The sequence below is a fragment of the Haliotis rufescens genome, unplaced genomic scaffold (genome assembly GCF_023055435.1).
Source record: "Haliotis rufescens isolate VD_foot unplaced genomic scaffold, xgHalRufe1.0.p SCAF_2, whole genome shotgun sequence".
Lineage (NCBI taxonomy): Eukaryota > Metazoa > Mollusca > Gastropoda > Lepetellida > Haliotidae > Haliotis > Haliotis rufescens.
This window is the reverse complement of record NW_025963890.1, coordinates 53394875-53408749: the sequence shown is the minus strand read 5'-3', so window position 1 is coordinate 53408749 and position 13875 is coordinate 53394875. Positions and strand designations below refer to the sequence as shown.

Sequence of the window (13875 nt, the reverse complement as noted above, 5' to 3'; positions counted from 1 at the left end):
CTGATTCTACTTACCATGCACAACTCAGGGGAAGGTATCTTGGTCAGTGTGTTCACTCATCTTGTCAAGACCCAAGTTTGATTCCCAAAATTGTTACACTACCTCACTGTACAGAATAGCTACAGTTTAAAGGAATGATTTCTATGTCAGTAAATAAGCTGTTTCAAACTTCAGACACAACAAAGTGGAAACCAATTCTATTACAGTATTAGAATTTGGTGTTTTAGGTGAGTTTTTTTTAAAATAGTTGTTATTTATTTATTTTTTTAAGTCTTACGGACTCTATCCTTGACTTTTTTTGCTAGCATCTGAGCTAGTTTTGATACAACGCACAGTGACTTTCAATCAAGGGAAGCTGTGCCAGAGACTCTGGCGTTGTGCCATGCTATCCAGGAACTTGTTTGGCCGGCATATGATCAACTGTTACCGCGGATACCACCTTGGTCTGGCCCTGCCTCTGTGTCTTGCACCGTGAGAAGCTACAGCATCTTCTCCTCCTACTGACGACACTGCCACCACTGGTTACCTGTTGGTAAAACTTCAAACAGTTTCAGTGTTGATGCTGTCACGTAAGTTTTTAAAGAAGGAGATGTCTCTGTTAGGGGGCCTCAAGTGACCAGGGTCCATGAATCAGTGTTTGCTTGCCTTCAACTGCTTATTCATATTGTGATTGTTACCTGGTTGCCAAAGTTACCAGTTTGTTTTTGTTACCTGCTTGTTGTAAGAAGAGTTTCCTTTTATTAAAGATGTTTGTTTGTCCTGTCTCAAACAACAAGTGGGAACTGATTGACCGATTTCTGTCTGCTGTGCAGCTGTGTAATGGATGGGTTTCTCCGCAGGATAAAGCCTAGGATAAAAACAATATCCGTTGGGGTAATATGTGGATAGAGATGCAAATATGAAAGATCAAGTTGGACACTTTCAGTGTTTACAAACATGGCGTCGCCCTTGTCATTCAGTGATCGAGGCAGAATTAACCATCGGGAATCTGGGGAAACTACTGGGATAATTGTTAACATTATCAAAACAATATCTGAAAAATCAAATCTAACTGTGACTTAGCCAAGGCATTTTACAAGTTTTGGCAGCTTTGGATATATATTATGAAACAATTTAGAGAGGATATTTGCGTTGCGGAATCGGTTTCCATATCTTGTAGATGTCTGAGGCTTGGAACCTTTTCTCCAAATTAAAAGTTGGATTTGGCCGAAATAATTCTCAATTGTTACCTTGTGGCGTTTTGTCGCTGTGTGTACATGTGACTGCACTTAGTAACGTTATGACAGGACAGGCAAACTCTAATACAAACGTGACGTCTCATAGACTAGGTAAAGGGCAGTTACTCTAGCGGACAGACAGATAGATTGCCGCAAAAGGTAAGAAGAAACAATTTGTGTAGGCAATTGTTGTTTTGCCTATATGTCGTAACACCGCTGTATAAGAAACAGGTTTCAGTTGGATCTATATTGACTGTTGTCACTGTCCGACGGACACGTCACTTACCTTCTTACGTAATATATATTAATGTGCACATACCAGGAAAACTTGCAATGTTTAAGTAATGTTTGTGACAGATGGGAAGAGATTTTTCGAGCACAGAATTGAAGAATGATAAGGCTCGCTAAATACAATGTAAGGATCACATATAAGGACTGTACCACTCTTGTATCAGGCGTGTACCATGTCACATATAAGAACTATACCACTTTTGTTATTCTGAAAGCTCTATTCTTTTAAGTAGTTCCAGTCTGATGTGTGCACTGTGTTGAATCTAGGAAGGAGGTGTATCCGTGGTTACCCAGTTCATGAAGGGAAGGTGCGGGGGGAATGTACAGTGAGGGGATTTGTTTGATTGGTGCATTGCCTTATCTCACCTGGAGAGAGGGAGTTATGGAGTCGGCCAGAGAGGGGGTTATGAAGTGAGGCAGAGATGGGGTTATTAGGTGGGGCAGAGATGGGGTTATGAAGTATGGCAGAGAGGGGGTTATGAAGTGAGGAAGAGAGGGGGTTATGAAGTGAGGCAGTGAGGGGGTTATGAATTGGGGCAGAGAGGGGGTTATGAAGTATGGCAGTGAAGGGGTAATGAAGTATGGCAGTGAGGGGGTTATGAGGTGGGGCAGAGAGACGGTTATGAAGTGGGGCAGAGAGGGGGTTATGAAGTATGGCAGAGAGGGGGTTATGAGGTGGGGCAGAGAGGGGGTTATGAAGTGGGGCAGAGAGGGGGTTATGAATTGGGGCAGAGAGGGGGTTATGAGGTGGGGCAGAGAGGGGGTTATGAGGTGGGGCAGAGAGGCGGTTATGAAGTGGGGCAGAGAGGGGGTTATGAATTGGGGCAGAGAGGGGGTTATGAGGTATGACAGAGCAAGGGTTATGAGGTGGGGCAGAGAGGCGGTTATGAAGTGGGGCAGAGAGGGGGTTATGAGGTGGGGCAGAGAGGAGGTTATGAGGTGAGACAGAGAGGGGGTTATGAGGTGAGGCAGAGCGAGGGTTATGAAGTGGGGCAGAGAGGGGGTTATGAAGTGGGGCAGAGAGGGGGTTATGAGGTGGGGCACAGAGGGGGTTATGAAGTGGGACAGAGAGGGGGTTATGAGGTGGGGCAGAGAGGGGGTTATGAGGTGAGACAGAGAGGACGTTATGAGGTGAGGCAGAGCGAGGGTTATGAAGTGGGGCAGAGAGGGGGTTATAAGGTTGGGCAGAGAGGCGGTTATGAAGTGGGGCAGAGAGGGGGTTATGAAGTGAGGCAGAGAGGGGGTTATGAAGTGAGGCAGAGAGGGGGTTATGAGGTGAGACAGAGCGAGGGTTATGAAGTGGGGCAGAGAGGGGGTTATGAGGTGGGGCAGAGAGGCGGTTATGAAGTGGGGCAGAGAGGGGGTTATGAGGTGGGGCAGAGAGGCGGTTATGAAGTGGGGCAGAGAGGGGGTTATGAAGTGAGGCAGAGAGGGGGTTATGAAGTGAGGCAGTGAGGGGGTTATGAAGTGGGGCAGAGAGGGGGTTATGAAGTATGGCAGTGAGGGGGTAATGAAGTATGGCAGTGAGGGGGTTATGAGGTGGGGCAGAGAGGCGGTTATGAAGTGGGGCAGAGAGGGGGTTATGAATTTGGGCAGAGAAGGGGTTATGAAGTGGGGCAGAGAGGGGGTTATGAGGTGGGGCAGAGAGGAGGTTATGAAGTGGGGCAGAGAGGGGGTTATGAAGTATGGCAGTGAGGGGGTAATGAAGTATGGCAGAGAGGGGGTTATGAGGTGGGGCAGAGAGGCGGTTATGAAGTGGGGCAGAGAAGGGGTTATGAAGTATGGCAGTGAGGGGGTAATGAAGTATGTCAGTGAGGGGGTTATGAGGTGGGGCAGAGAGGGGGTTATGAAGTGGGGCAGAGAGGGGGTTATGAAGTATGGCAGTGAGGGGGTAATGAAGTATGGCAGAGAGGGGGTTATGAGGTGGGGCAGAGAGGCGGTTATGAAGTGGGGCAGAGAAGGGGTTATGAAGTATGGCAGTGAGGGGGTAATGAAGTATGTCAGTGAGGGGGTTATGAGGTGGGGCAGAGAGGGGGTTATGAAGTGGGGCAGAGAGGGGGTTATGAAGTATGGCAGTGAGGGGGTAATGAAGTATGGCAGTGAGGGGGTTATGAAGTGGGGCAGAGAGGGGGTTATGAGGTGGGGCAGAGAGGGGGTTATGAGGTGGGGCAGAGAGGCGGTTATGAGGTGAGACAGAGAGGGGGTTATGAAGTGGGGCAGAGAGGGGGTTATGAGGTGAGACAGAGAGGGGGTTATGAAGTGGGGCAGAGAGGGGGTTATGAGGTGGGGCAGAGAGGGGGTTATGAGGTGAGACAGAGAGGGGGTTATGAAGTGAGGCAGAGAGGGGGTTATGAGGTGGGGCAGAGAGGGGGTTATGAAGTGGGGCAGAGAGGGGGTTATGAAGTGGGCAGAGAGGCGGTTATGAAGTGGGGCAGAGAGGGGGTTATGAAGTGAGACAGAGAGGGGGTTATGAAGTGGGGCAGAGAGGGGGTTATGAAGTGGGGCAGAGATGGGGTTATGAAGTGGGGCAGAGCGAGGGTTATGAGGTGAGACAGAGAGGGGGTTATGAAGTGAGGCAGAGAGGGGGTTATGAAGTGGGGCAGAGAGGGGGTTATGAAGTATGACAGAGAGGGGGTTATGAAGTGGGGCAGAGAGGGGGTTATGAGGTGAGACAGAGAGGAGGTTATGAAGTGAGGCAGAGAGGGGGTTATGAAGTGAGACAGGCTTGAAATATGTTCTAATTACTTCATAATGGCCTAAGAGTGAGTTGATGAAGGGAGGGTTTGGCACTGGAGAATTCTGCTTGTAACACAGCCAGGGTGTGGAGGAGAGTAATCCTGCTGTTATGTCTGCCCTGGGATGTGGGCTATATATATAGCTCTACACACGCTACTGGAGGCTTCCCTCACAGCCGCCTCAGATTCCAGCCGGCGTACACAACTCTTGTGGCGCTTGCATCACACCATTTACAGGTATGTTGAGTCGCATTTGTAAACACACCGAGTCCTTGAGGTGGTAGGGGACATTTAGCCACAGACAGCTCTCCAATGTGTGAGGCACTTCTGTAGGGATACCACTCTTGTCTTTGATGGATATTTATTACTGGTGATTGATACCATTGGATATCATACTGGAAATTGTCACCCTGTGGGGATCCGGGGCAGGATACGTGTGGGGACCTGGATGTCAAGCTTGGTGTGTCTTCTTCAGTACTCTGATGGCATGGATTAGTGCTCTGGCTTGTACACTCACACACTCACACACTCACACACTCACACACTCACACACTCACACACTGGATGTCAAGCTTGGTGTGTCTTCTTCAGTACTCTGATGGCATGGATTAGTGCTCTGGCTTGTACACTCACACACTCACACACTCACACACGCACACACGCACACTCACACATGCACTACATACACACGCACTACATACACACACACTCGCTGACTTTGTTGATGCATGTCATCGATCCCACTTGCGTGGATCGATGCTCATGTTGTCAATCACTGGATTGTCTAGTCTAGACTTGATTATTTACAGACCGCCGTCATATAGCTGGAATATTGCTGCGTGCGGCGTTAAACAAAAAAAAACAAACACTCCAACGGACTCACATTCACTCTCACTCATTCATACACTCACTCACAATCACTCAACCGCCTCCATGGTCTAGTGGTAGAGCGTCCGCCCAGATAACAGAAGGTCCGGGGTTCGATCTCCGGCCACGTCATACCAAAAGACGTTAAAAGATGGTACTTGTTGTTACCCTGTCTGGCACCCAGCATTAAGGGGCTAAAACAAGGACTGGTCGGCTTGGAGTCAGTATACTGTGTCTGAGTGGGGTATTCATGTTAAACTGCGGCATGGTATCTCAATGAGCCAGCACTATGAATCGGCATCAGTCCGGACTAGTACAAGCAGTCACACACAAACACACACATACATGCATGTTGCTATATAAGTGCAATAATCTTGGAAGCGACTTAAAACCCCATTTCACCTCACACTCACTCACTCACATTCACACTCTCAATCACACACACTCATTCACATTTCCTCAAACTCACTCTCACTTACTCACATTATTACTAACCCTGACTATCCCCAAGTATCCCCTCACACCCAACTACCCCCAAATATCAGGCTACTCTACTTACCCGACTATCCCAGATATCCAACTATCCCCAACATCCGACTATCCCCAACATCCCACTATCCCCAACATCCGACTATACCCAAACATCCAACTATCCCAACATCCGACTATCCTCAACAGCAGACTATCCCCATACATCTGACTATCCCCAACATCCAACTTTCCTCACCATCCGACTATCCCAAACATCCAACTATCCCAAACAGCCAACTATCCCCAACAGCCAACTAATCCCAACATCTCACTATCCCAAACATCCGGCCATCATCAACATTGGGTCATCTCAGTGATTGAGCATGAGTTTTAAATGAATGGTTTATGGTTTCAGAGTCTGTGAAGGAATCTGCCGAAGAGGAGACGGTTGATGATACAACTGAGGGGAGGTCAAAACAGGACATCAGTGTCGACGGATCGTCTACTGTTACCACGACAACCACATCCAGTGGACTAGCTGCAGACGTTGTTGCATCAACACAGCCAGCAGCATCATCCACATCCTCCACCATCACCACCCAGGCAGAAATAACGCCCACAAGTATTAATCCCACAGGTGAGAAATATCACCCCTTTGCAGCAATACCAAAGTGAGAAATATCATCCCCTTGTAGGAATATCACAGGTGATGAGTAACAGCCCCTGGTAGTAATATCACAGGTGAGAAGTAACACCCCCTTGTAATATCACAGGTGAGAAGTAACACCCCCTTGTAATATCACAGGTGAGAAATAACATCCCCTTGTAATATCACAGGTGAGAAATAACACCCCTTGTAGTAATATCACAGGTGAGAAATAACACCCCTTGTAGTAATATCACAGGTGAGAAATAACATCCCTTTATAGTGATATCACAGGTAAGAAAAAACACCCCTTGTAGTGATATCACAGGTGAGAAATAACAGCACCTTGTAGTAATATCACAGGTGAGAAATAACATCCCCTTTTAGGAATATCACAGGTGAAAAATAACATCCCCTTGTAGTAATATCACAGGTGAGAAATAACAGCCCCTTGTATTAATATCAGAGGTGAGAAATAACAGCCCCTTGTATTAATATCAGAGGTGAGAAATAACATCCCCTGGTAGTAATATCACAGGTGAGAAATAACATCCCCTTGTAGTAATAATACAGGTGAGAATAACAGCACCTTTTAATATCACAGGTGAGAAATAACACCCCTGGTAGTAATATCCCAGGTGAGAAATAACATCCCCTTGTAGGAATATTACAGGTGAGAAATAACACCCCTGGTAGTAATATCACAGGTGAGAAATAACATCCCTTTGTAGTGATATCACAGGTGAGAAAAAACACCCCTTGTAGTGATATCACAGGTGAGAAATAACATCCCCTTTTAGAATATCACAGGTGAAAAATAACATCCCCTTGTAGTAATATCACAGGTGAGAAGTAACAGCCCCTTGTAGGAATATCACAGGTGAAAAATAACATCCCCTTGTAGTAATATCACAGGTGAGAAATAACAGCCCCTTGTATTAATATCAGAGGTGAGAAATAACATCCCCTGGTAGTAATATCACAGGTGAGAAATAACATCCCCTTGTAGTAATATCACAGGTGAGAATAACAGCACCTTGTAATATCACAGGTGAGAAATAACATCCCCTTGTAGTAATATCCCAGGTGAGAAATAACATCCCCTGGTAGTAATATCACAGGTGAGAATAACAGCACCTTGTAATATCACAGGTGAGAAATAACACCCCTTGTAGTAGTATCACAGGTGAGAAATAACATCCCCTTGTAGGAATATTACAGGTGAGAAATAACACCCCTGGTAGTAATATCCCAGGTGAGAAATAACATCCCCTTGTAGGAATATTACAGGTGAGAAATAACACCCCTGGTAGTAATATCACAGGTGAGAAATAACACCCCTTGTAGTAGTATCACAGGTGAGAAATAACATCCCCTTGTAGGAATATTACAGGTGAGAAATAACACCCCTGGTAGTAATATCACAGGTGAGAAATAACATCCCCTTGTAGGAATATTACAGGTGAGAAATAACACCCCTGGTAGTAATATCACAGGTGAGAAATAACATCCCTTTGTAGTGATATCACAGGTGAGAAAAAACACCCCTTGTAGTGATATCACAGGTGAGAAATAACATCCCCTTGTAGGAATATCACAGGTGAGAAATAACATCCCCTTTTAGGAATATCACAGGTGAAAAATAACATCCCCTTGTAGTAATATCACAGGTGAGAAGTAACAGCCACTTGTAGGAATATCACAGGTGAAAAATAACATCCCCTTGTAGTAATATCACAGGTGAGAAATAACAGCCCCTTGTATTAATATCAGAGGTGAGAAATAACATCCCCTGGTAGTAATATCACAGGTGAGAAATAACATCCCCTTGTAGTAATATCACAGGTGAGAATAACAGCACCTTGTAATATCCCAGGTGAGAAATAACATCCCCTTGTAGTAATAATACAGGTGAGAATAACAGCACCTTTTAATATCCCAGGTGAGAAATAACATCCCCTTGTAGGAATATTACAGGTGAGAAATAACACCCCTGGTAGTAATATCACAGGTGAGAAATAACATCCCTTTGTAGTGATATCACAGGTGAGAAAAAACACCCCTTGTAGTGATATCACAGGTGAGAAATAACATCCCCTTGTAGTAATATCACAGGTGAGAAATAACATCCCCTTTTAGGAATATCACAGGTGAAAAATAACATCCCCTTGTAGTAATATCACAGGTGAGAAGTAACAGCCCCTTGTAGGAATATCACAGGTGAAAAATAACATCCCCTGGTAGTAATATCACAGGTGAGAAATAACAGCCCCTTGTATTAATATCACAGGTGAGAAATAACATCCCCTGGTAGTAATATCACAGGTGAGAAATAACATCCCCTTGTATTAATATCACAGGTGAGAAATAACATCCCCTGGTAGTAATATCACAGGTGAGAAATAACATCCCCTGGTAGTAATATCACAGGTGAGAAATAACATCCCCTGGTAGTAATATCACAGGTGAGAAATAACATCCCCTGGTAGTAATATCACAGGTGAGAAATAACATCCCCTTTTAGGAATATCACAGGTGAGAAATAACATCCCCTGGTAGTAATATCACAGGTGAGAAATAACATCCCCTTGTAGTAATATCACAGGTGAGAATAACAGCACCTTGTAATATAACAGGTGAGAAATAACACCCCTTGTAGTAATATCCCAGGTGAGAAATAACATCCCCTGGTAGTAATATCACAGGTGAGAATAACAGCACCTTGTAATATCCCAGGTGAGAAATAACACCCCTTGTAGTAGTATCACAGGTGAGAAATAACATCCCCTGGTAGTAATATCACAGGTGAGAATAACAGCACCTTGTAATATCACAGGTGAGAAATAACACCCCTTGTAGTAGTATCACAGGTGAGAAATAACAGCCCTTGTAGTAATATCACAGGTGAGAAGTAACAGCCCCTTGTAGTAATATCACAGGTGAGAAGTAACAGCCCCTTGTAGTAATATCACAGGTGAGAAATAACATCCCCCTTGTAGTGAGTGAGTGAGAGAGTGTATGGTTTTATGCCGCTTTTAGCAATATTCCAGCAATATCACGGCGGGGGACACCAGAAATGGCTTCACACATTGTACCCATGTCGGGGATCGAACCCGGGTAACGAGGGTGTAAATGGGTAACGAGGGTGTTAAGGGGTAATGAGGGTGTAAAGGTGTACAGTCGGGTAACAAGGGTGTAAAGGGGTTCAGTGGGGTAACAAGGGTGTAAAGGGGTTCAGTGGGGTAATAAGGGTGTAAAGAGGTTCAGTGGGGTAATAAGGGTGTTAAGGGGTTCAGTGGGGTAACAAGGGTGTAAAGAGGTTCAGTGGAGTAATAAGGGTGTTAAGGGGTTCAGTGGGGTAACAAGGGTGTTAAGGGGTTCAGTGGGGTAATAATGGTGTTAAAGAGGTTCAGTGGGGTAATAAGGGTGTAAAGAGGTTCAGTGGGGTAACAAGGGTGTTAAAGGGTTCAGTGGAGTGTAAAGGGGTTCAGTGGGGTAACAAGGGTGTTAAGGGGTTCAGTGGGGTAATAAGGTTGTAAGGAGGTTCAGTGGGGTAATAAGGGTGTAAAGAGGTTCAGTGGGGTAACAAGGGTGTTAAAGGGTTCAGTGGGGTAACAAGGGGGTTAAGGGGTTCAGTGGGGTAATAAGGATTTAAAGAGGTTCAGTGGGGTAATAAGGGTCTAAAGAGGTTCAGTGGGGTAATAAGGGTGTAAAGGGGTTCAGTGGGGTAATAAGGGTGTAAAGAGGTTCAGTGGGGTAATAAGGGTGTTAAGGGGTTCAGTGGGGTAATAAGGGTGTAAAGAGGTTCAGTGGGGTAACAAGGGTGTTAAGAGGTTTAGTGGGGTAATAAGGGTGTAAAGGGGTTCAGTGGGGTAACAAGGGTGTTAAGGGGTTCAGTGGGGTAACAAGGGTGTAAAGGTGTACAGTGGGAGAATGAGGTGTAAAGGGGGTCATTTGGGTAACAAGGGTGTAAAGGGGTACAGTGGGGTAATAAGGGGGTACAGTGGGAGAATGAGGTGTAAAGGGGTTCAGTGGAGTACCAAGGGTGGAAAGGGGTACAGTAGGGTAATGAGGGTGTAAAGGGGTACAGTGGGAGAATGAGGTGTAAAGGGGTACAGTAGGGTAATGAGGGTGTAAAGGGGTACAGTGGGAGAATGAGGTGTAAAGGGGTACAGTAGGGTAATGAGGGTGTAAAGGGGTACAGTAGGGTAATGAGGGTGTAAAGGGGTACAGTGGGGTACCAAGGGTGTAAAGGGGTACAGTAGGGTAATGAGGGTGTAAAGGGGTACAGTGGGGTACCAAGGGTGTAAAGGGGTACAGTAGGGTAATGAGGGTGTAAAGGGGTACAGTGGGGTACCAAGGGTGTAAAGGGGTACAGTAGGGTAATGAGGGTGTAAAGGGGTACAGTGGGAGAATGAGGTGTAAAGGGGTACAGTAGGGTAATGAGGGTGTAAAGGGGTACAGTGGGAGAATGAGGTGTAAAGGGGTACAGTAGGGTAATGAGGGTGTAAAGGGGTACAGTAGGGTTACAAGGGTGTAAAGGGGTTCAGTGGGGTACCGAGGGTGTAAAGGGGTACAGTGGGGTACCAAGGGTGTAAAGGGGTACAGTAGGATAATGAGGATGTAAAGGGGTACAGTGGGAGAATGAGGTGTAAAGGGGTACAGTAGGGTAACAAGGGTGTAAAGGGGTACAGTAGGGTAACAAGGGTGTAAAGGGGTTCAGTGGGGTACCGAGGGTGTAAAGGGGTACAGTAGGGTAAGAAGGGTGTAAATGGGTTCAGTGGGGTACCGAGGGTGTAAAGGGGTACAGTAGGGTACCAAGGGTGTAAAGGGGTACAGTAGGGTAATGAGGGTGTAAAGGGGTACAGTAGGGTAAGAAGGGTGTAAAGGGGTTCAGTGGGGTACCGAGGGTGTAAAGGGGTACAGTAGGGTACCAAGGGTGTAAAGGGGTACAGTAGGGTAATGAGGGTGTAAAGGGGTACAGTGGGAGAATGAGGTGTAAAGGGGTACAGTAGGGTACCAAGGGTGTAAAGGGGTACAGTAGGGTAATGAGGGTTTTAAGGGTACATAGGGGTGACAGAGTGTAGGGCAACAAATAGGGTAACATAGCCATGTTTGGCTGAGGAACCAGTGAAGGCCACCATGTGCCCTAAGTAGTCCAGGAGTATTCATCAGGTTTCCCCAGCACAGTTGTGTCTGATCTCCCAGGTATCCACTCCGCCACCTGCTCCCTCTATATAGTGCTGCTCCCTCTATATAACACTGATAACAGGAATCATGGTATATAGCTTATATCCTTGTTATTGTATACTAAATGACAAAAGGTTTTGTTTTAAAGAATCTTTTGTGGGCCCACTTAATGAGATTGTATGGAATGTTTGTTAGAGGTTTGAGTGTTGTGAGTGTTGTTATAGTGAGGGGGTTGAGAGGCTTGTGGGAAGGGTTTTCTTGTAGACAGGGTGCAACCTGCAGTGGCAGGCAGCCAGATGAACGTGGATCTGTTTACACCATAATGACATAGTTAGAGTAAGATGGCTGTCACAGCCAACATTTACCTCCTGTTTGTTTAGGATAATCTGTTTTACAGGACCAGATTGTTTACTGCAGATCCTTACCTTGTCTCCAAGAATGAAGTTTAGTTGTTTTCAGCCATTCTGATTTGTGATATTATGCACATATAAAAAAATAGGAGGAGGATATCGATGGTTTATGTTGGATTGGTACGGGCTTGTGGTAGTTGATGGGGGGTTGATGTGGCATTGATGGGGGTTTAGTGGGGTTGATGGGGAGGTTAGTGTCGAGTTAATGTGTTTGGGAATGTGGGGCAAGCAGGCGTATATTATTCTTGTTTTACGCTGACCTTTCCATCTGACTTCATGCTTCCTACACCTCGCGGGGCAGTGGGGTAGCCTAGTGGTTAAAGCATTGGCTTGTCACCCCGAAGAGCCGGGTTCGATTCCCACATATATACAATGTGTGAAACCCATTTTCCAGTGTCCCTCGCCGTGTTGGAATATTGCTAAAAGTAGCGTAAAACCACACTCACTCACTCACTCACTCCTACCCGTGGCAAGAGGCTGGCAGTACTGTCTGGTTATCGTATCGTTAGTTTAACACTGCTGTCATTCACACAATGTCTCTAATATGGTGTCTTGTATGGTTTCTTGTGTGTACAGTTTTTGGCATCCTGTAACTGATGCTGTGTTCTGTTGCAGTATCGTCCTCTGCTAGCGTGCGGCCAGTCGTGGTGCCCCCTCCAGTGGTGCCACCCATGGAGTTGATGCAGCCACCTCCTCCCACCTATCCCCCCTCTGCGGATGCACAGAACTCCCTGGTCAGCTTCAATGACAGGGTCACACAGATAATTCCTGCCCCTATAGGTAAGCCCGGCACACCGGTCACACAGATAATTCCTGCCCCTACAGGTAAGCACTGCACACCGTCACACAAATAATTCCTTCTCCTATAGGTAAGCCCGGCACACCGGTCACACAAATAATTCCTTTTCCTAAAGGTAAGCACTGCACACCAGTCACACAAATAATTCCTTCTCCTGTAGGTAAGCCCAGCACACCGGTCACACAAATAATTCCTTCTCCTGTAGGTAAGCCCTGCACACCGGTCACACAAATAATTCCTTCTCCTATAGGTAAGCACTGCACCCAGATAATTCCTGCCCCTACAGGTAAGCACCACACACAGATCATTCCTTCTAGCTGTAACTGTCTTCAGGTGGTCCAGCATCCATTTGCTGTTTTCAGATGATGACGATGAGGAGGAGGAACCGGAGGAGCCCAACAGCGGCCCACCAGCATATGAAACCATCCCAGCCTCTGAACCTGATCTCTCTCTACGACCCAGCAAAAGTGCTCTCAAACTCAAAAACGGCCAGGCTCCCCCAATCCCAGCACCCAAACCGATCTCACATCAAAAGACGTCAAGCTTAGCGCGGCCAATGAACACTTCTACTGCAGGCATTTCAGGAGAGCCAAAAATATCACCACTCCCTACTCCGATGGGAAAACCCGGGGCTCTGAAAGCCCATGTCACCATAGCAGCTGAGTAAGTGGACAAGAGTATTATTATAAGTCTTAAAATTGCTTAATATCTCTTAATGCGAACATTTTGATGTTGTCGTTTTCTGTTTCTGTTAAAAGATTGATACTAGTTCAAAGAGAGCTTGTGGTATGGCCTTTATTGTCTGTCTGTTTAAAAATTAATAAAGATCAAATTGGGATAAATCATTAAAACTTCCTCATCTAAGAAACCTAAAGGTCTAGGAATCTTGACATGTTTAGGAACACAATGCATTTCAGATTTGTTCAAACAAAATTGAAAAGCAAATTGAAAAGCTCAAAGAATCTTCTTAAAGCCACAAAGCCCAGAGCAGGGGCACACCATGACGTTGTCCCATGACTGATAGTTGGGTAGGATATGTGCCACTACAGAGGACTAGATCATGGCATCTAGATTAACATTACAGTGACAATAGATGTTTTACACTAGGACAGTGATCAAGGTGCTACTTTGTGTAGAACATGAGGATTGTTAGTTGCTTTTATCCAGCACAACCTGCAGTCCATGTGGCCATTGTGGGGACAAACTGGGGCAAGCTATCGTAGCTTACGTCGTAGAAACTGCTTTTTCT

At 45.9% G+C, this 13875-nt stretch overlaps 1 protein-coding gene across 5 annotated transcripts in view; it reads left to right on the top strand.

The window, feature by feature from the left end:
• LOC124140547 (phosphatase and actin regulator 4-like) overlaps positions 1 to 13875 on the top strand; it is a 101744-nt gene that overhangs the window by 75134 nt on the left and 12735 nt on the right. For all 5 annotated transcript variants that reach the window (XR_007222311.1, XM_046508179.2, XM_046508195.2 and 2 more), the window contains 3 exons: positions 5997 to 6218; positions 12443 to 12607; positions 12989 to 13289. Coding sequence is in view for 4 of the 5 variants with exons in the window: in XM_046508179.2 (XP_046364135.2) it covers positions 5997 to 6218; positions 12443 to 12607; positions 12989 to 13289 (688 nt within the window). In the remaining variant the exon portion in view is untranslated. The remainder of the gene's footprint in view (positions 1 to 5996; positions 6219 to 12442; positions 12608 to 12988; positions 13290 to 13875) is intronic.